Source organism: Camarhynchus parvulus, chromosome 17 (assembly GCF_901933205.1).
Source record: "Camarhynchus parvulus chromosome 17, STF_HiC, whole genome shotgun sequence".
Lineage (NCBI taxonomy): Eukaryota > Metazoa > Chordata > Aves > Passeriformes > Thraupidae > Camarhynchus > Camarhynchus parvulus.
This window is the reverse complement of record NC_044587.1, coordinates 1,522,054-1,543,083: the sequence shown is the minus strand read 5'-3', so window position 1 is coordinate 1,543,083 and position 21,030 is coordinate 1,522,054. Positions and strand designations below refer to the sequence as shown.

The 21,030-nt window shown below is 41.9% G+C and overlaps 1 protein-coding gene across 1 annotated transcript in view; it reads left to right on the top strand.

The window, feature by feature from the left end:
- Window positions 1-49: 49 nt before the first annotated feature.
- The window catches only part of RABGAP1 (RAB GTPase activating protein 1), a 60,594-nt gene continuing 39,613 nt past the window's right edge, over window positions 50-21,030 (top strand). Inside the window, exons 1-12 of the mRNA XM_030961207.1 lie at window positions 50-98; window positions 6,357-6,558; window positions 10,746-10,977; window positions 11,398-11,602; window positions 12,190-12,364; window positions 12,621-12,778; window positions 13,002-13,112; window positions 13,729-13,795; window positions 14,748-14,850; window positions 16,039-16,208; window positions 18,774-18,948; window positions 19,557-19,650. Of these exons, the coding sequence (XP_030817067.1) occupies window positions 6,409-6,558; window positions 10,746-10,977; window positions 11,398-11,602; window positions 12,190-12,364; window positions 12,621-12,778; window positions 13,002-13,112; window positions 13,729-13,795; window positions 14,748-14,850; window positions 16,039-16,208; window positions 18,774-18,948; window positions 19,557-19,650 (1,640 nt within the window). The 5' untranslated portion in view covers window positions 50-98; window positions 6,357-6,408. The remainder of the gene's footprint in view (window positions 99-6,356; window positions 6,559-10,745; window positions 10,978-11,397; window positions 11,603-12,189; window positions 12,365-12,620; window positions 12,779-13,001; window positions 13,113-13,728; window positions 13,796-14,747; window positions 14,851-16,038; window positions 16,209-18,773; window positions 18,949-19,556; window positions 19,651-21,030) is intronic.

The following is a 21,030-nucleotide window of genomic DNA, read 5'->3' as shown; positions in this document are numbered from 1 at the left end:
CGCCCGGAAGGACCGGCGGGGCCGCCCCTCCGCCCGGTCACGTGGGGCGGCGGCGGCCCAGGCCCGGCACCGGGGCGGCGGCGGCGGCGGTGGCCGGGGTAGGTGCGGTTCGCGCTGTCCGCCCCGTCCCCGCCGCGCTCCCGCGGCGCTGCCCCTGCCGCCGCTCCTTCCCGGTGTGCGGGAACTGGGGGCTGTCCTGCGCTCCGCTGCCGCCGGGTCCCTCCCTCGCCCCCGGGGCCGTGTCCCCCAGCCGGCGCGGTGCCTCCCCGTCCCCTCTGCCCGCAAGGGCCGCGGCCTCGGCGGCAGCGGGGCCGTGAGACCGCCCCGGGTCCCGCAGGGCCGGGCCGAGTCCTGGGGCAGGCGGGGGGCGCCGGGCCCGGCCCGTCCTCCCCAGCCGCGGGTGTTGGGGACAGGGACCTCCCGCTTCGGAGCGCGTCCCGGGGCCACCGGCTTCCCCCCGCCTCCCATCCCGGGCGGCGCGGGACTGACGCGGAGGGACCGGCCGGGCACCGCTTTCCCTCTCCGTGTCGCGGCGTGTCGGTGTTGCCTGTCGCTTCCAGGTGGATCCTAAAATGTGGCATTTCCTTGCGTGCAGGCATCTTTATTTGGTTGATGTACCATAACTTCTGTGTTTTTTGCGGGTTTTATCCCTCTTGTTGTTAAGGAAGTGTTTCTTTCCGTTAAAATGTCCCCAGTAGATAATTTTTAAGGGCTCGTTGTGTCAGTTAGGAATGAAATTTAAGTATAAACAGATTGTGTGAAGTTGGTTAAAAACACTTATCAGCAAAAATTAAGTGGAAATCGAACTGCTGGAAGTAAAGCGGGTGGTTTATCTCTGTGTAGATTTGCCTGATCATTTTGGGGGAGAGAAGAAGAAGTAGAAAAAGTATTCAGGAGAGGTTTGGAGAGAAGGAAAAAATCATGTGAGAGGTTTGCAGAGGAAAAATATTGTGTTTATTTCTTGAATACAGGCTGGAGAGCAGGTAGGGCATAGAGGTATGGCTTGATCTGCGTTTCAGAATTTGTTTTACTTGCAGGTTCTGTTAAAGCCCAACTCAATAGGATTTCTGAGACTTTTGGCTACTTAGAAAACATGTTATTGCAGGAGCTGCCCACTGCTGTTTGACTTGCAGAAATATTGTATTCTTTTTAAAGGCCTCTACTTAAAAGGTCAAGGACCTGAGCAAACTTATTTTTGTGTACACAGTAAACAAATTAACCAGTGGAGCTTTGCATAGGTGTTTCCTTCCAATTTCCAGCCCTAAGTGCAGGCAGTGTTTAGTAGCACACACCAAATGTAAATCCTTTTTTCTTGGTTCTTCCACAGCGTATTTTTAAAGCGCTCTGGTTGTCTGGTGAGCGTAACTCCCCGTTAGTGTTTGAATCCTAATGAGAGCAGCTCCAGCAGTACATGGAGCATCATCCCCAGAGTTTATTTAGCTGCTGGCTGCGCTGGCTTCCTCCCAGCCTCCAGCCCGTGCTGTGTCCTGGCTGCACAGCTCTGAGACGGGGCTGGTGCTGGGGAGCGTCAGCTGCGGCGCGTGGATGTACCAGCTGCTCACAGTTAATTCATTCCAGCAGCATTCCTGTGCTGGGCTGGCTAAGGCAGTGTCAGCATTTCTTTTATAAACTGCAGTTTCCCAGGACAGGCTGCTTGTTTCTGGGATGGGGAATTTACTGATTACAAGAGCCTAAAATTAGGGTTTTGTTCTCTGGCAGATAGTTCAAATTCGGATTGAAAGCAAAATCATGTTGGCAATAGCTATCAACCTGTTAAAGATTGTTAACAGAGATTGCATTAGTTTAACTCTTGTGTTTTATCTGATGCGTGGTTTTGCATACAGTGTCTAGTGATTGACTCTTCTTCCTGAGATCTGTGAGGAGAGGGGTGGAATTAGAGACACCATTATCTCCAAATAATGATGTATTTTTTCTTTCTGGCTCTTGAAATTAGTGGGAACATCTGTGGCTGTCAGTGTCTTGTAAAATGAAAGGAAAAGTTAGACTTGTAGTTGTTATTTTTTATTAATTACTCTTTAGTCATCCTAAATCTGTATTTTCACATGCAATATTCCTCTGGCTTTCCTGCTTCATTTTGAGTGCCAAGGACTTCTTGTTGCATTTGAGAGTATGTGTTGCACAGGGAAGGTGGGTAAAGATCTGACATGATTAAGCAGACTAATCATGTGATATGTGAGAAGAAAAAAGATTGCTACTCATTGCTTCTATACTGTTTGTTTTTGTCCCCAGAGCTGTGATAAAACACAGGCATTGACCTGGAGTGTTCTCCAGGCTTTTTTCAGGACTTGCAATGTATTTTAAAACAACAGGTGTGCACTAGGTGAATTGTACAGGTAGAAAAACCCACAGCTGTGCAAGGCTGTAGGAGCTCAGAGTCTTACAGAATGCTGGGTTCTCTGTCATAACACAGCTCTGCAAAGTGCATTGTCGAGCTTCTGAACTCTGCCACAAATTCCGCTGTTCACCCACACTAAGATGCTAATGATGAACACTTGCAAAGCAGAACTTTGTATCTTTAAACTGAACCATACTGGATTTGTTGTTAAACTACACATAGAGCCAGAGGAATAGAAACAGAAAATACATTATATTTAGGTATTTCAGCCACCTCAGTATCTTTTCTGCATGTCACCTTCTCATTTTCCATGGTTTTTAACACTATACTTGGTGGTTTCATATTTTGGAGGATAGAGGATATAAATTTGTTTTGCATGCCAAGCTTTCTGGCTTTGTTTTTCAAGGCAAATGAATTACTGTTCTTCAGTAATTTAGTTAATATTGCTGTATTGTTCTTTATCTAGTGCATTCTGCATCAGATATATTGGAACTTTGTGGAATCACTTAAGGAACTGCAGCTGAGGTGCAAAAGCTGAGAAAGATATGAATGGGGAAAAAACCTTTTCCTCTCTGGTTTGCATACCTGTTCTCATGCTTATTCTCTTTTCTGCCCTGGAAACCCAGAACTTATTTTTGTGTTGCATTTCCCTGTAAATTCTGTGCTAAGGATACTACATCTGCTGTTGACTCTCAGGTTGAAGAAGTTCATGCCAGAAATATTGATTTTTCCATTCACCCTCTGTCTTTTTGTGTGGTCATGGATGTTCTAAGCACCAGACATTATTATGGGTATTCCTTGGAAATTCAGTGAGCCCAGCTATAGTTACAGGTGCTGCGATTCACTTGTTGCATGTGTCTCAAGGTGGCATTCAAGCCTCAGCCTCTTCCTGTAATGTAAAATTGAAGGTTTTCTTTTTTTCTATATACTGTTTGCTTTAAGCTCTTTTAAATTCATTCTGGCAGAACTTTGAAGGAAAACTTTGATCACAAATCAAAGTCAGGTGTCAAATATTTGGGAAAGGGAGGGAAAGTAAAGATAAATGTTTTATAAGTGTGTGTAACTAATCTGAACTTTTGATAGGCTTGCTTTCCAGTTGTTTAAGATTTTAATCATGGTGAATGGGGTCTCTGCTGTTCCTCTGCATATTGTCTTGAGTAGAGAGTAAGGTGTAGCAGCAGTGAAGGGGAATTTCACAGAGAACCAGAATTTTAAGTAAAATTGCAAACAGTGACCCAAGAGCCAACTGTGTTGACTTTCTCATTTTGCAACTTTCTCCAATAGTTTGTTGTGTGAGGAGAGGCCAGAACACCCATTTTATTACACAGATGAGCAAGGAAAGAGGTTGGTAGAAGTTTGCCTCTCCGTTCATGTTTTACCCAGACACTCTGTCTCCCGTGGAGCTGTAAAGACACCTTCAGGCAAACTCTACCTTATTGTGGTGTAGTTTTGTGTCAGGAGCTAAACTGTGCTGAATTCAAAAGCTCCTATTTTATTTATGCTTAAACAAACCAAAGTCTCTTTCTGTGATAGGGATGAGACACTGGCTTTCTGAGCGACGTCAAAACTTGAGCTCTGTGCTTGGCTGAGGTCTTTGGTGCTAAGCTGAGAGCAGAAAGCTTTGGGTCTGAGAGCAATTGCAGGTATTGCTAAAGAGCACTGTCACTGCTGCTGTTTGTTCTTGGGGTTTGATTCCTGAGCCAAACATAATTGCTCTGCTGGTCTTTGATGTGTGCCCTTCTAGGCTGGCCCTTATTTTAATGGGCTTGGAGGCTTTCTGGTGGGGGTTCTGCCACCATGAGCTTTCTGATTCATATAAAATGATCCATGTGGGAACCTCTATGGAACAAAGTGATAGCCAGGAATGGAGGAAATGAAATCCATGCAAAGCAAAGTGTGAGGATATAGGAATTTTGGTTAACTTCAGGCAATATTTTAATATTTGAAGACTACTTTTGCACTTTGAGTGTTTGAGCATTAATCCAATGATCCCTGTGGCTGATTCCAGCACAGCTGGGTATCTGAGCTTTGCTTGCTGCTACCTCAAAAGCTTCTCTCAGTTGCCTGCTCCACTGTCCCCTTTCCTGTGCTCTCCCATCTTGTGTAATTTCATGAGACTTCACTGTTAGACTGGCAGAGTTAGGCTGGCTGGGACGTCCTGGTGTTGCAATTGTGTTGTGACACTGCTGTGGGGTTGGCGGGGCTGGCTGTGCCCCAGGATCCACGTGGGGTTTGTTTACACCTCCCTACGCCAGACAGGAGCTGGTAAAGCCCAGGAAGCTTTTTATTGAATTGAAGGTGATGTTGGGGAAAGCTGTCACATTGAAACACTTGGGAAACAGGAGAAATTAGCACTTCAAGATAGACAGACTATACCAAAATAAAGTGCTAAAGTGATCCTTGCCTGGATGATCTTTAGAGCTGGTTATGATCAAAGCCTGCTCCTCTACTCCTGCTGTCAGTGTGGAAGATGAGTTTGCTCTGTTTGAATGAAAACAGTAAAGCCAAAGGGGCATTTAGTGTTTGATGCTTATTTTTAGTCTGTGTTTCAAGATCTTTGATTTAGGTATTTTCAGAGATCTGTGTCTTATATAGATGTGCAATACAGAACTTCTATAGAAATGTTTTAATATGAATTCTTAAAACAAAAGCATCTTTAACAATAAGAACTCTGCCCAACCTTTGAGATTCTTGTGAGTAATACCAGATAGACACACACAGTGTGTAGAACTTCTCAAAATGCCTACATTTCTCAGCCAGTAATTCCAACTGGAAGTCAGTGGATCTTAAAATGGTTTTGAAAAGGATATCTAAGTACCACACATGATTTTGAAAATAAATCAGATAATCACAGGTGTGTTGTCATTCATGAACAAACCACATCCATTCTTCCTCTTACACTCTGCTTCAGTTCTCTGAAACATGTTCCAGGATCACTAAGTGATTAGATTGATAATTGGTTAGAAGTTGTCCTCCTGGCAGACTTTGTGTTGTATTGGTGGTTGTGGGAAGGGCATTGATAGGAATACAAGCAGGCTTTGCTATTTCTGGTGCATTGTTCCTGGTTCAGGCTGGAATGCTGTGGGCTGTGCCAGCTCTCCGTTGTTTGGCTGCACTGTTGGAAGCCAGGTTGGGATGGTGCTTCCAGGTTGGAAGGCAAAACTGGAGGCTGAAAAAGCATTTGAGTTTGGTTAGTTTGGGAGTTTGTAAAGGCCCGAACCTTTGAGATAAGGGTATATTTGGGTTTCTGAGAAATTTAAACACCCATTTTTATCACAGCAGTCTGTTTTGAGCCATGGATTCTGGGAATCTGTGCTGTAGAGTTCAAGGTGTGCAGCTGAACTTCACCTTTTGTTCCTTTCTTCAAATGCCTCTCAGTGCCAGTTTCAGCTTTTTAAAATCCTCTATTGGCTCTGCTTCTCAGTACTGAGCCAGCCTACGCTGTTCTTCCTGATTCTTGGAAATCTTTGCTTTTATTGCTCCTTATAGTACAGAAGATTCAGCATAGATTCATAAGATGCTCTATGTCCCAAGGAGTTAGGTCAAACTCTTGCTTGGGGGAAAAGAATGTGACTGCAGCATACAGTGAGCTCTGATAAATAAAAGTAATTTTTGCATGAGCATAGATGAAGGCAGGTATTAATTGAAGGAAGTAAATGGACTTTATTGTGCTGGCCTTAATTGTCAGCAAGTGGAGTGTATGTTCCAGGGCCTTATTTTGTGTGATGTATAGAAAGTGGTGACTGACATAACCATGAAATACTGCAAAGAGTTTTATTAACTTCCCTTTTGTGAGCAGTGGAAAGCAGTGCTGTAATAGCACGTGCTGCTTAGCAAGATGAGGGCAGGACTTTGAGTGTGTGCTGAGAGAGGAGTTGGAACTTGGTTGTGCTGACAGATGAGTTAGTTTTTATAATTAGTCAGCAGGTTTCTGAAAAGAAACATTTGAGCATTTAGCATGAAATTTTATATAAGTATTTTTATGATTTTTGTTTTTCAGGAGTTTATAACATATTTAATCTCATTCATGAATCGAACTTCCTTTTTAAGTCATGGATGACAAGGCTTCTGTTGGAAAAATCAGTGTCTCTTCAGACTCGGTATCCACTCTTAACAGTGAAGATTTTGTCTTGGTTTCCAGGCAAGGGGATGAAACACCATCTACAAATAATGGTAGTGATGATGAAAAAACAGGACTGAAGGTAAGAACCAATAACCTGAGTTTGTTCCCTGTTCTTCTAAATCAAACTAACCATAGAGAGCTTAAAGAGGGACTTCTTTGTTGTGGAAAACTTGACAGAAGGGAGAACATACTCAAGAACCAGTTTTGTCAGTAATTTCTTCACTGCTGATGTCAGAGGTGGTAATTAGGTTTTGAGTAAGAGCTCTCTCCATCGCTAGCTGTGGGTTTTTTTCCACTTTGCAGAATTCTTCCTAAAGTGCTTGGGATGAAACAGACTGATTGTCAAGAACGTGGAACTGTGATTTTATCACAGCTTCCAGGTGGAAAGCAATATTAGCATACATGGATTTGACTGTATCTGTTAATTCAAGGATACACTGAAGTTTTCCCCAATGTGAAATGTTCTCTTTAAGAAATTTAGAAGAGTAGTTATAACTAACTAACAACTTGGCATGAATCAGAGAACACGAGCTCTCTGTGAAAGGCTTGAGAGAGCTGGAAGGGCACTGGCATCTTCTCACTTGTAAAAGTGCTGTTCTGAAAAGAGACCCTTGTCACCCTCTTTTTTTTTTTTTTTTTTGCTACTTAGAGCAACATTCATCCCAATTTGTGTTTCAGCAGTTTTTAAGAAAAGTGGCACAAGTAAGGTAATCACTCCAAATTCCATCACTTCAATGTGTTGAAAACCGGATCTTCCCTAGAGTGAGTCAAGTTAATGTGTTCTTTTGGGAGATGGAAAGAGATATTCAACCGTTGGAAGAAACTGATATCTGTCTACAGCTGCATCTATGTCTTCAAAGATGATAAGAAATCCTGTGTTCTGCCTGTTGGACTGGTGCTCCTCTTTTCCCTTGCAGTAGTTGTAACAGAGACTTTATCAAACATTTCTTGATGCTTTTGCTCTTCTTGCTTTTACCTCCCAACTGCTTTGTTTGTTTTTCTTGTGTTCCTTTGAGTCCAGGGCAAGACATGCTGTTATAGTGGCTCTTTTCTTTTGCTTAAGACTTCAAATAAATTCTATCAGTTAAGATTCTCAAATCTGATCTTTTGCTTAATCTGGCAAAAAGTTCACGTATGTTTTATGGTGGTTGTAGAAGATGTCACTTCGCATCATAGAATAGTCTAAAACATATGAACATTTCTTAAGCATGGAGCCTGGTGATCTGTGAAACCTGCTGAAAGGCTGTAGCCTCATGCTTGTCTTTCTTAATGCTGCAAATACCAGCGGCATCAAGATCAGGATCCACATCAATACTTAGGAATTCAGAGTAGTCTCATAGTGGTACTTACCTTGAGAATGCTTCTGTGGCAGTGTCTGTAATCAGCTCCTGAAGCATCGTTTGAGAGCCCAGGAGACAGACATGCTCATGTCAACCAGCTTCTCTGTTCCATCCTGTTATCCCCAACAAAAATTTGGAGGCATGAAATGTCATAGTCTGCAACGCTTCTTGCTCCACATGGGAACTATTTGTATCACTGCTTGCCTCCAAAGTGGTTTATGAAGTGCTGGCTGCAGGTGTGCTGCTTCTCTTGATGAGGAAGGAAAAACATGAACTCTGCTGCCTCCTGATCATCAGTTGTAAAATAAAGTTCTCTAGTTTGGCACTGAATGCCACAGAGCTTTGCAGGTCTTAAACTTCTTTATGAATGTGGAGCCTGGACTGAGCATAAACCTTGAACAAAGCAATTCACCTTGAGCTTTTCAGTATTCCAGTGTGGAAAGCATGTGCTGTTGGTTATTGGCTGCAATCTGAGTGATTAATGGCAATTTTCTATCTTAAACAGGAAATACAGTTTGCCTGCTGTCTCTGCTTTCCAGTGTTGTTCCTGTGTCTGCTCGTGCCCACTGGCAGTGGGATTGGGCTGGATTTAGGAAAGCTTTGCTGCTGGAGCCCAGTGTGGAGCAGGAGTTCTGAGCTCCCTGGCACTGCGAGACCTCTCCCAGCAGAGGTGGCAGCACATACGTCAGGAGAGGGGAATAAATCACAGTTCTGATAAATCCCCTGGTGTCCTAAAGGAAGTTTGCTGCCTCCTAGTTAAAGGTTAAGTAAAATCAGTTTTGAGTTTAGTGAGAAGTGGACAAAGCCATGATTAGGGTAGTGGTTTCTTTGCTCAGCCTCAAGCACTGCTCAGGTGCAGCTGTTACTGTTCCCTCCTGCCCTTGGTTCTGCCAGGCTGGCTCTGGTTTTGGGGCTGCAGTTGGGGTTGGGTTTCAGGCACATTTACACCTTCATGTGCCCTGTTCCCGTGATGTGGGGAATCCAAACGGGTGCATAAGAAACTTTGGTTGATGTGAAGTTAACCTTGGTTTGTGTTTTAGGTCTCGGTGTGCAGGCAGCTGGTTTGTTGCACTTGATTTTTGGGGCCATGAGAACAGCAGGGCTTCTCTAGTACAGAAGTGTGGTTACTGTGCCTTTTAAAATTCTTTTTGAGAGTAGTCTGAGAAGGAAAGCTTTCTTGGAGAAATTAGTTAAAATTGCTTTTTAAATGGGGTTTGGATAATGATGTTTTAGAATATATATAAGATGGGTTTGTTTTCTTTTTACATGCCTATTTTCTGTAAACAATTTGAATTTGTGTTTTACCTGTCACTACTATTTTTGGGAAATTTTATTTTCAAGATCATGTTTTATAGATGTAACATCTAGATATGTTATTCATACTGATTATTTTACCAAATAGAGTAGATCACAGTTCAGATTTTTTGGCTTTTAATCTTGATAGAATAGAACATTACCAAAGTCTGTTCACTGTGAGGAAAGGTGTATCAGATGCAGTTTTTTACCAGAATGAATTTTAACTTCAGGTTTCATAGAGAACAGGTTCTGTAAACTAGAAGTTACTCTAGGTTTTTTGATATATAGCCTTTGAAGGGACTGACAGGACACTATAATTAATTAATTCTATTTTGTTGCAAAACATATAAACTCCATACAGTAAAGGAGCATGGTGCATCTTCCATCATCATCATCATCATCCATCATCATCTTTCTGATGATTGCCTACAAAGACCTGAATAATAAACATGATACTTGAAAGCCTTCTGCCTTTGATGACCCCATGCTGGTGCAGGATTTTTCCACAATGTGTCACACAAATTAATACTAAAATTGTTGGGAGGAAAATGGCAATATGTGAATTTCTGTAACTAGTTGCAGGTTACAGATGCCTCCCCCTGTGGGTGTACAGCTGAGTAAGGCAGTTACCCTGTCCTGCTCCTGGCAGGTGATCACAGCACAGGAGTGTATTTTAATCTGTACAAAAAGTGACATTCTGTTTGCGACAATTCCAAGAGCATAAATGTCTCTTGTTGTTATTGTTTGGATTGTGTAGCAAAACAGTCACTAGATTATTACTTTTTGGGCTAGTTGAATAATTTGGTTTCTAGTAGCTGGTCAGTGAGTTTACAGAGAGGTGAGAATACGGAAGCACTCCTAGGGTTGAGTTTTGGTGTCAGCAGGAATAACCAGCAGCTGCAGAAGTGTTAGAAGCAAGTGTCTTTTGCTGATGGCATCTGGTCAATACTCTGCAAACTTGGTTACTTCCCTATTAACTGCAGAGGAATGGACAAAGAGTTTCCTTAGAAGCAGTATCTGAGGGCTTCCTGAAATGAATGCCTTCATTCCTTCTCCACTTCAGGACTTTATTTCACACTGTTGAGGTGGCTTCATGCTTTCATGTTGACTTCAATGAGCTCAAAGTCAGGCTGCAGCTGAGCGTTAGGAAACAAAGCAATGCTGTTGCTTCTCCTCAGCATGATGGCATGATCTTGTTCCAGATGCTTCTCTTCCTGTGAAACCTTTCTGTCTTGCCCATAAAGCGCATAACATATTTACTGATATTTGTCCCAATCTGAGAATTGTTGTAGCCCATACTGTGGGCATCTGTAAGTTTCTCCTTCAAAGGTAGTCTTTGTAGTTAGTGATTAAAGACTGGTTTGAAAGTAATAATCTCCCTGCTTTTTCTAGTGCTAGAAAATTCCTGCTTTGAGCTTGTAGATTTGTTAGAGCGGGGAGGATATAATCCATGCTGGTGAGCACTTGCACCCTGCAGTTTGTGTTTGTGGTTGTAACTGGGTTAAATTTGTTGACTGCTGCTTTGACTGTTAAATAAAAAGCAATATGAATGATCCTGTGCCTGAGGGGTATTTTTTGTTGTTTGAACAGTCTTTTCTTCTTTTTTGTGTCCCAACTCTGTGGCTCTCAGATTGTGGGGAATGGAAGTGAGCAGCAGCTGCAGCGGGAGCTGGAAGACGTGCTGATGGATCCACCCATGGAGGATCAGGGCAGTGACCGGGACCATGGAGAAGTCAGAACTGATGGAGATGGGGAAGAACCTGTTGTCCTTGAAGCGTCAGCATCCTCTACCATTAACCCAGTGTCAGTGGCAGGACTCCAGAAACCAGAAATGAGCTTGCCAGTGAAACCATCTCAAGGAGGTTAGAAAAAAAAAAGGGGAGGAATGCCTGGTAGTATCTTATGAACTTGGTTTCTGTGGGGAAAGTGAAGAGAATTTAGGTACACATGTGGCCAGTAGTCTTTCCCCATCCATCACATTATAATCACTTAGTGCAGTAAGTTCCAGGTTATGTATGTGATGCAAGAGTTAATATCTGCTGAACTGTCCTGTATTCTGAAAACACTGCTATACCAGCCCTGAGATGTGTGCACAAATATTGAGCTTACTTGCCTGGCTGTATAAAATATAAATACAGGGCTTTCCTATAGTGTTTTGACCTGGCCTGGCTTTTCTGTTCTTAGCCTCTCTTGTCTCCTATTCAGTGGGCAGGCAGTGTCTGACACTTCCCGTGCGGGTGCCTTGCCTTGTTTCTGACGTTCCCCCTCGTGTGCTGCCCTAGACTGTGAGGATTTGAGCCCCTTCACGCCGGTGACAGACGAGGACAGCGTGGTGTTCAGCAAGCTGACCTACCTGGGCTGTGCCTCGGTGAACGCCCCGCGCAGCGAGGTGGAGGCGCTGCGCATGATGTCCATCCTGCGGGGCCAGTGCCAGATCTCCCTGGACGTCACCCTGTCCGTGCCCAACGTCTCCGAGGGGACCGTGAGGTACAGGGTTTGCTGTTCTGGGGCTCTGCCTTCATCTGGACTCCTTTGGAAAGCAAATATCTGATGGTTTGCCTGGCAGGAGACTTGAGCAACTTGGATTTTCTTTAGTGGGAGAAGTGGGTTTTACAGACATCTGTGAAAAGGGATCCTTTGAATTTGTTTACCAAACACTCTACCAAAATGTGCTGTGATGATCCAAGCTATCCCCAAAGCCATGGTGGTGTTGGTTATTGATGAGCACTTTGGAAATAGCCTGGAAAGTAGTTTGGAAAATGTCTGATACACGAGGTCTGACAGAGGTGGGTCTGTCCACAGCCAAATACTAGTGTAACTTTTGGAAGACTAATCCCTGACAACCATGGGGAAATTATTGGTGGAAACATTTGTGGCATTGTATTTTTTTGTGGTGTTCAATTTAAACATCATTATGGTGGTCATGCTTTGCAGTAAATGACAGGATCTAGTTTTTGTGGTGTACTTTCTCTAGGAGGTATGAGATTGTTAAAGCTTGCAAGTTATGTCTGGCTGAAATAATTCTTCTAAAGGTGCAAGCTCGCTTTTTTTTCCCCCTCTCTTTATTTTAACAGACTTTTAGATCCTCAGACAAACACAGAAATAGCAAATTATCCAATCTATAAAATCCTTTTCTGTGTACGAGGGCACGATGGGACCCCTGAAAGTGATTGCTTTGCTTTCACTGAAAGCCACTACAATGCAGAACTCTTCAGGATTCATGTCTTCCGATGTGAAATCCAAGAGGCTGTAAGTGCAAGCTTTTTGTCAAATGATAATTACGTACATGTAAATGTTAGTATGAAATTTAAAGGAAGTTTTTCAGGCACTTTAAGTAATGTTACTCATCCATCAACAAACCTTAGTTATGGGATAAGAATGCACAGTTAACAGTTTATCCTAGCAGTTAATTAGATGCTAAAATTGAATTATTTTCATACAATTTGTTGTGAATTAGTGAAAGTGCAGGTCGGTTTCAGCTGATGTTTGTGCACTCTGGCTGCAGGTGAGCCGAATCCTGTACAGCTTTGCCACTGCCTTCCGGCGCTCTGCCAAACAGACCCCGCTCTCAGCCACTGCCACCCCCCAGACTCCTGACAGCGACATCTTCACCTTCTCTGTGTCTCTGGAAATCAAAGAAGATGATGGGAAAGGTTATTTCAGGTAGAGATTCTTCTTCTGTGCAGTATATGGGTCTGTTGGAAAGTGAGTGAATAGAGAGTGTGAGGCTGAGGAGGTCCCTAAATTCCCTTTTTGAGAGTTTCCTATTCTAGTTTAAATGAATCCCAGGTGTAAGGACCTGCACCAGTGTCTGATGTTGGGTTTGGTATATGCAAAGAATGCAGCAAAATTGAGAATTCTTTTTTTCTTTCCTGATGAATAACAGTGCAGTTCCCAAAGACAAGGACAGGCAATGCTTCAAACTCCGCCAAGGGATTGATAAGAAGATTGTGATTTATGTGCAACAGACAACGAATAAAGAACTTGCTATTGAAAGGTAATGTCATCAACTTTTAAAAGATTCTTTATCTGTATGTTGCCTCTGAGGGAGCAGGTTAGTAATTACTCTGATTTAGTGCCACACTTCTCTTGAGGATGAGTGGGACATACCTGTGTGGGCCAAAAGTCCTTGTGAAAAGGCCAAAATGAAATCATAAAAGAGGTCCTTGTGTTTCATCTGATCCTTGTCCCTCCTGAAGGGTAAATTCTATGCAAATATGTCTAAAAAACAAAAAAAACAAAAGCCACCAAAGGAAGGGTAGAAGACTGCAGGCCAAGTGTTGTTGTGGTATAAGGAACCCTTGTTAGCAGTGACTTTATTAGACTGTTCTTTAAAATGAAGGTAATGGAACAATTTTCAGGGCTGTAAACAGGGTAAAACGATCTTGTAAATATGACTCTGAAATCTTACTCGACGTTTTTGATGTTGGCTTGACATTGTTTTGCTAGATGTGCTTGATGCTGCTTTCAAATGTCAAGGTTTGTTGATGTTTGTCAGTGGATTCATGGGCTGTTTGTGATGTATGACAGCAAATACTTAGATAAGAAATGTCAATGGTTTGTTTATGAGCATGTCTAAGTTTTGCAGTTACATTTTTTGCTTGGCTTTGCAGATGTTTTGGCCTTCTCCTTAGCCGTGGGAAAGACGTTCGGAGTGGCGACATGCATCTTCTGGATTTGGTAAGGATCTTTCTTAACAAAACTCAGTAAGAATTTGGGTTATGATTGTGCATGATGTCAGGATGGACAGAGAACATTTCTGCAGTTGTTGATGGAAATTGATGGTGTAGATTCCACTGCTGAGGGTGAGGCTCTGGGCAGTTGAGTTCAATCCCTGCCTCTGCTGCTCAGTTAGAACATGACCTGGTGCTCAGTCAGGGGACTTGCCCAGTTTTACAGTCAATCATGACTGTTCTCATTCAGGGGCCAGAAATAAGAAACATGGAACCCTATTTTTAGGCATGCTGAATATTAAAGAGCCATGCTTTGAACATGGAAAGTTTTACAGCATAATTATCAGTGTGAGAATCGAGGCCTGAGAGGCTTCCAATGTAACACAGAACTAGTGGGTGCTTTGTTCTTATGACTCACTTTTCTCTATAAAGTAATGATAGGGATCATTTGACTTCACAAGGGTGAAGTGACAACAAATTTGCTAGTATTTATGCAGTACATAGTGACTTACTCAAAAGGGTTTAATACTACGTGAATAATTTTGTTTTCTACCAGGCTTTGGATTGCCCAGAAAATAAGGTTGTTGGGAAGACAGACAAGCTGAACATTAGCTAAAATATTGGTTTGGTTCTTAGTGACTGAATAACATGTGTTGTGTTCTCATCCACACTTCTGTAAACTGAAAGTTGCTGCTCGATGGCCACCTCCAAAACAACTGGTCATGCCGTGTACTAATAGAATAATTAGTATTAATTGGCCTTTCTGTATTATCAGCATGGACACCAAGCATTGCAGGGGAGCTCTGATATTTCCTTCAGAGATGATCTCTGCTGCAGACACTCTCATATGGACTTGCCCTTTCCTTGCCAGTGCAGTAGCTCTTTCACAGGGCTGGTGCTACATAGTGTAGAAACCTCTTTAATTTAAAAAAACAAACATAAACTTACCTTGTTTCCAGGAGTCCATGGGTAAAAGTTCTGATGGGAAATCATACGTGATCACTGGGAGCTGGAATCAAAAGTCTCCACACTTCCAATTTGTAAATGAAGAAACACCAAAAGGTATGAATGTTGCCAGGTGTTTTCCCTAGGCAGGGAAATTACTTCCATAGTGGGCATTGGATCAATTATCTTTTCAGAAGAATCCCACAGAAGACTTTCACAGGATAGGATATATTCTCAGAGTGTAGGGTGCTAAATGCCACATGAAATTAAAAAAAAAAAAATAAGTAAAAGCAAGCTATGTTCAGTAATATGTTGTAGGAGCTATGTCCTAGTAGGAGGCTCTGCAGGTTGTGGGGCGGGATGCAGGTGCTCTGTGCACCACTGGAGCTTTTCAAGAATCCCATTGGGAATTGCACTAAATTACTTTTGCAGGCACTTGCTTTGCTCAGTGTCTTGTGGTCAGTTCAATTTTTTCCAAACCCAAGTTTTTAATTAAACAGAAGGATTCCCATACCTGTGAAAATGAAAGCAAACCACTCCAAGTGTCATCCAAAAATAGCTGATGTTGCATTGCTCTCTCGAGTCCTGAAAGAGAATGTCATTACTTCTTTGAAGATGTCAGCTGAATTATCATCTTCTCAATCTCTTGTCACTGTTGTGTGCCAGAGGTTGGGAAGTTAATGGGAATTGACTGGGCAAAGTCATGAAGTCAGCTGCTGGGCACAATCTGGTGCTGGAGTGGATGCCATCCTGCCTGAAGGACACAATTTATCATTCCCTGCCAGAGACATCTCATAGGTCACTGAGCCCTGTTGCCTCCTGTTGGAGCATCAGAGTGTGTAATCAATTTTTGGAACTTCACAGCTGAGGTGGTCTTAAATGCCTTCAATATCATGGTATTAAACACTTAAGTAACTTCTAAAACCAAAAAAGAATTGAAGTGTAATTAGGCTGGATGGCAAGAGGTCTGCACTATGCAGTTAAGTGCACAGATCCTCTATAATGTTTAATGAAGGTTTTGGATACAATTTCAGTGGGATTTGAAAAAGCAGAATTTTTACTCTCTTTAACAAGATCATTTTCTTGGCTTGAAGGCTGCAGTTTCCTTACTCTCTGCTGAATAGTGCATAGTGATCCAGTTTTCCTATTTTGAAACTTGTAGAGTTTTGAGATGTTAAATTAGGGGGAAAATCGATTCTGAAAAGGAAAGTTTCCTTTGTTCTTCCATGTTACTGAGAAAGGGGTTATGGAACATTTTATTTGAAATGTTTCTTTTCACATTGTGGCTTCATTTTCTCTCCCTAGATAAAGTGTTGTTCATGACCACTGCTGTGGATTTGGTCATAACTGAGGTGCAGGAGCCCGTTCGATTCATTCTGGAGACCAAAGTCAGAGTTTGCTCACCTAATGAGAGGCTGTTCTGGCCCTTCAGCAAACGGAGCTCAACTGAAAATTTTTTCTTAAAATTGAAACAGGTAATGTGTTAAAAAATAAAGAAATAAAATTGACAATTAATAGGCTGTTTCTCCCTATGATTGCTAAAACCTTTACTAATATAATGTTCATAATGCAACATTTTCCTCCTGATTCAAAGAGGTAAAATAAATGCACTTCACTTTGAGGAAAGCTACCCTTTATTGTGCTGATTGTTGCTGGCTATCTGCAGTTCCCATAAAGAGCCTGAAATAGCTTTTTTGATAGCTTTGATGAGTCTGCGAGGTTACAGAGAGGCTTATGGATTTTCCAGCCAAACCACAGCCAGAAAAGGAAGAAAGGATTTATCTGCAAACTGGGGCTATGCTGAGACTTGCTGCCATAAGGGTGTGGAGGAATAATCGTGTTAAATTAAGGGTTAAGAGAAAAAAAAAAGTCTTTGCTGTAATCCTGGTGACATGGGATCTGATAGATCACTAAACTTCTTTTATCATGCAAATTGAACAATTATTTTGAAGTGTTTTTAGATGAGCAAACATCCACATGAAATTCCAAAGGAAATTATTTTTTGTCAAAGTCTATTTTCCCCTTCTGCATGGTTGGAAACAGAGATTTCACACATACCCCAAGTTTGCCCTGGGGAAAAAAAATCCAAGCAACCACAAAAAATCCCCAGAACTTGTTAAAAAATTTTACTGTTTTTTCCAACTTACTTTTTTACCCATCTCCTAAAAATGGAAGCATTATTTCTGTCTAGGATATTCCTAATAACAGTACAAGGCAATAATTTAGCCTCAAAATAAGGCTGGTAATTTGAAGGTCCAAGTCACTGAAGAGATCATGTACTTGAAATAGCTGCTATTCTTCTGCTCTAGAAACTATTGTTCTGAAATGAAAGTCTTGTTTAAAGAACTGGAAATATATAAAAGCAAATAATGTGGATATACGTGCTCTCTCAAGGCTTAGCAATTCTGGGTGCAGCCCGAAAAGAAAGCAGTGTTGGCGTCCTAATTTCTTGATAAGTGTTCTTATTTAAAGAGGTTTTGAGTTAAGCAAGAGGCTTTTCTTCATTCTTTTTACACTTGCCTTTAAGTGCTAACAAAGAATGGCATCTGGGTAGTAACAAAGATGAAGTTCACCAAGGATTCTTTTTCTTTGTAAAGAAAAAAAACCCCTTTCCTTCAAAGTTTAAGGTGGAAAAATTCTACATGGATGAGCTCAGCCTTTTTATTTAGAATATTTTTGAGGTGGAGCATGTAGAGGCTGTTGGGCTATAAATATTCTACAGCCTCCAAAGGTGCCTTTTCTGTTTGGCAGTTTAAAGGAAGCTTATCTTACTGAGCTAATTCTGGATCTTTTGTCTTACCAAATTCACAGGCATTGTGACTTATCTTGGCCAATTCTCTTTTTCCACAGACACTGTCAGGTTATCCAACTTGCAGTGTTTACTAATGGAAGATTATCAAAACTCGTAGTGGAAGCAACAAATATAGAATGTACTGCCTGATAAGCCTGGAAGGGAAACCTGTTTCTGTGGAGTCATGATTAGCCTATTAAAAGTACAGCTGTGTAGAATTGGCTTATCTTACTTTGGCAGTGTTTCTTTATTCGGAAATGGTGAAAGCAGAGGGATTTTATTTGCTCCGATTGCATTTAGTGATTTAGTCATTTTTAGTTTTGATGTATTTCTTTTCATTTTTAATGCTCCAAAGAATAAAATTGAACACTGGGAGCTTAGTGTGGAGCATAATTATAAATCTTATTTCACTCTTTTCTTCACCTTCTCTTTTCTGCTTTCTATTTTTATTCATTTAGGAAAAAAAATTCCAAGTCCTTATAATGTATTAAAATTTTAGAACTGCTTCATAAAGAAAAATCCTTCTTTAAAGGAAAGGAAGGTACCAAAGCATTGAAAATTATGGAGTAACAGGGTCACAGGGTAGGCTTTGGAACTCAGTAATTTGTGTTCCTGCAGTAATGTATACTCAGAGTTGGAAGCTTTGCTAAAGACCATTACCGTGGGAAAATCATGGAATCCCAGACTGGTTTGGTTTGGAAGGGACCTTAAAGCTCACCTCATCTTGTTCAAATAAATATGAACAAATGTTTAAGACTACTTTTGCCACCATCAATACCCCCAGAAACCTTTTCTATTTTAACTCATTTTATAAATTCTCTTTGAAGAAGAATTTGACATAATTTTTAAGTTTTTGCTTTCAATTTTTTACCAGTGTTTAAATAAAGGCAAAGTTGCTGCATATTGAGGAACCTTCATCTCTTAGACCACAGATGCATTTATAACTTTAAAAATCAGTGCATCTGTGTCCAGTTCATTGATGGTTGGAAAGATGAGCTCCCTGTGGATGGCAGATTGTGCCTGTGGCAGACACTGTGTGCCTGTGGGTGCAGGATGCTCCCAGCAGGTTTCAGGGAGCACTGACAGCCAGCCCCTGGCATTAAGTGTGTCCCAGGTGTGAACATTCCTCACTGTAGAATGGGATGGAAGTTGTTCCTCAGCTCTCCTGGTCTGGAAAGAGAAGGCAGAGCCTTAGGAAGTGATGTGGCATTCGTGTAGGTTCTTCAGTGAAATGAACCTTGTTTCCTAGATAAAGCAGAAGGACAGGAAGAACAACTCAGACACTCTGTATGAGGTTGTGTGCCTGGAAAGTGAATCTGAGAGGGAGAGGAGGAAAACCACAGCCAGCCCCTCCCTGCGCCTGCCCCAGTCGGGCTCGCAGGGCTCCATGATCCCATCGCCTCCAGAGGATGATGAGGAGGAAGGTAAGAGGCTCCTGTGCTTTGTGGACTTTGAGAAAGGGCAGTTGGTGAATAATGTGGTTATAAAAGATGTAGGATCCTTTCCAGTCAGAATCTGCCTGACTGAGGGGTTTTCTTGCTGGAATACTGCAAGATTCCATAACCAGTGTCCTGGCATTCCTGGTCAGCCTCTCCCTCGTCTGGCACTTCAGTGTCCCTGCTTTTCTCAGCCCAGGCCTCCTGTGGTGTATTTGGGACAATGTGAAAAAGGGCTCCTAAAAACTGGGGATTATCATGTGGCTTCTGCCCCTCCCTGAGCAGCTGTGAGCAGGTTTGGGAGCAGAAGGAGAAGCTGGTGTTATTTGGAAGTGTCAGCAGGCAGTGTTTAGTGGAGAGTCAGACATCTGGGAGAGATGAAACTACCAGGACCTGCCCAGCTTGGAACTTAATGAATTTTCAAGAACTTCTACTTTAAAAAAAAAAAATTAAAGCAAACCACGACCACTTCTGAGTATAGAAAGATCTGGCATTACAAAGATGAAATGGAGATAACTTGGGTTTCTGCTTTTCCACTTTTCCTGCTGGCCTTCCATGTGGCCTTGGCTGAAGTGTCTCTTCTGTTCTCTTGGCAGACAATGATGAACCACTCTTAAGTGGTTCTGGAGATGTTTCCAAAGAGTGTGCAGAAAAAATTCTTGAAACGTGGGGAGAGCTGCTGTCCAAGTGGTAAGTGGCAAAATCACATTCTGAAAATTACAGTTCTGAATATTCTCATTCTGTTGGCTCCTTCTGCTTGGAGTTTTTATTTCCAGAGGCCGTTTGATGTAAGATTAGTTTGGATTTAGTTCTCTGTCTATCCCTACAACACCCTTTATTCTCTGGCTTGATGTTTTCTGATTTCTTTAGAGGGTGTTATAAATATTTTAATTTTTGAGTGCATGCTCAATGTATAGAAATTCACTTATGCTATGTCTTTAGTTGGTTCTGCCTTAAAATTCTACTTATCTTCAGGTTCCTTGGGATTTTGTTAAAGGAAAATCTAAACTAAGTAGTGTAGAGAAAATGCAGCTCTTGCTTTGTCTATTCTGCACAGATCACTTCCATTCCTCTTTGTAATTCTGACTGGGTTCACAGCCAATTTTTCCTGCAGCTGTCATATCTTAGTGAATGTAGCTTAAGAAATGGGAGATTTGGACTTGGATAGAGAAGATGTTTTTCCTCCCTTATCTAAAGGAAGGCTCCAGAGCCTGCCAAGAAGGAAGTACATGAGCTCTGCTGTTTTTCCCTGGAAAATGTCAGTGTACAAGAAGAGTGTTTCTTGACAGTCCAATTGCTAATGCAACACAATCCTCCTTTGGTGAGGGATTGTTTTAGTCATCTTGAAGTAGCCTGAGCAGTTCCAAAGTAATGCTGACTGTTGTAAAATTCAGGGGTTTTGTTAGGTTTTATTTTTTCCCCATAAAGGGGGTGATGGGCAGCATGAGACTGAGCTCAAACAGGCTTCATTTTGACTCTGGCTTTAATTGTGGCCTTTTGCTTCCTGAAATCAATGAGAGCAGGGCAAGGGCTGGACAGCAAGTCAAAGGTTGAGTGGGTATTGGATCTAAGGAGTAGGACAGCAGAGATTGGAGTCAGTCATGCAGCTTAGATGAGAAAAAGTATTGATGTGACCACTTAAACCGGAATCTCTTTAAATTAAGATTATAACTGTTTAGTATTTTCTGCAGTTATTGCTTATTTGAATGAGTCGTTTTCCTTCCACTTTGGTTTTGCACTAAGTGGACACATTTGTAAGAGGGGAAGGCTGTGGTAAAATGATACATGATCCATTTCCCTCTCCTAGATTTGGAGAAACATCTTTCCCAGATGAGCTCTCTGCATCTGCTGCTGTGAGAAAGTTTCAACTTGCATTTTTTTTGTAATTCTTCCAAGGGCTCGGAGATAATTAAGCCACCTGACTCCCATTGGAAATGTTTTGGCAGCTCTAAGAGGATATGAAATGCTTCTGTGCTAATGCTGGCAATAGCTTTAATATGTGTTAAAGGGCTTTCCTTCTTAACTAAAAACGTGTATTTGGAAGCAATGATCCCCCAGCTTTTAGCATAA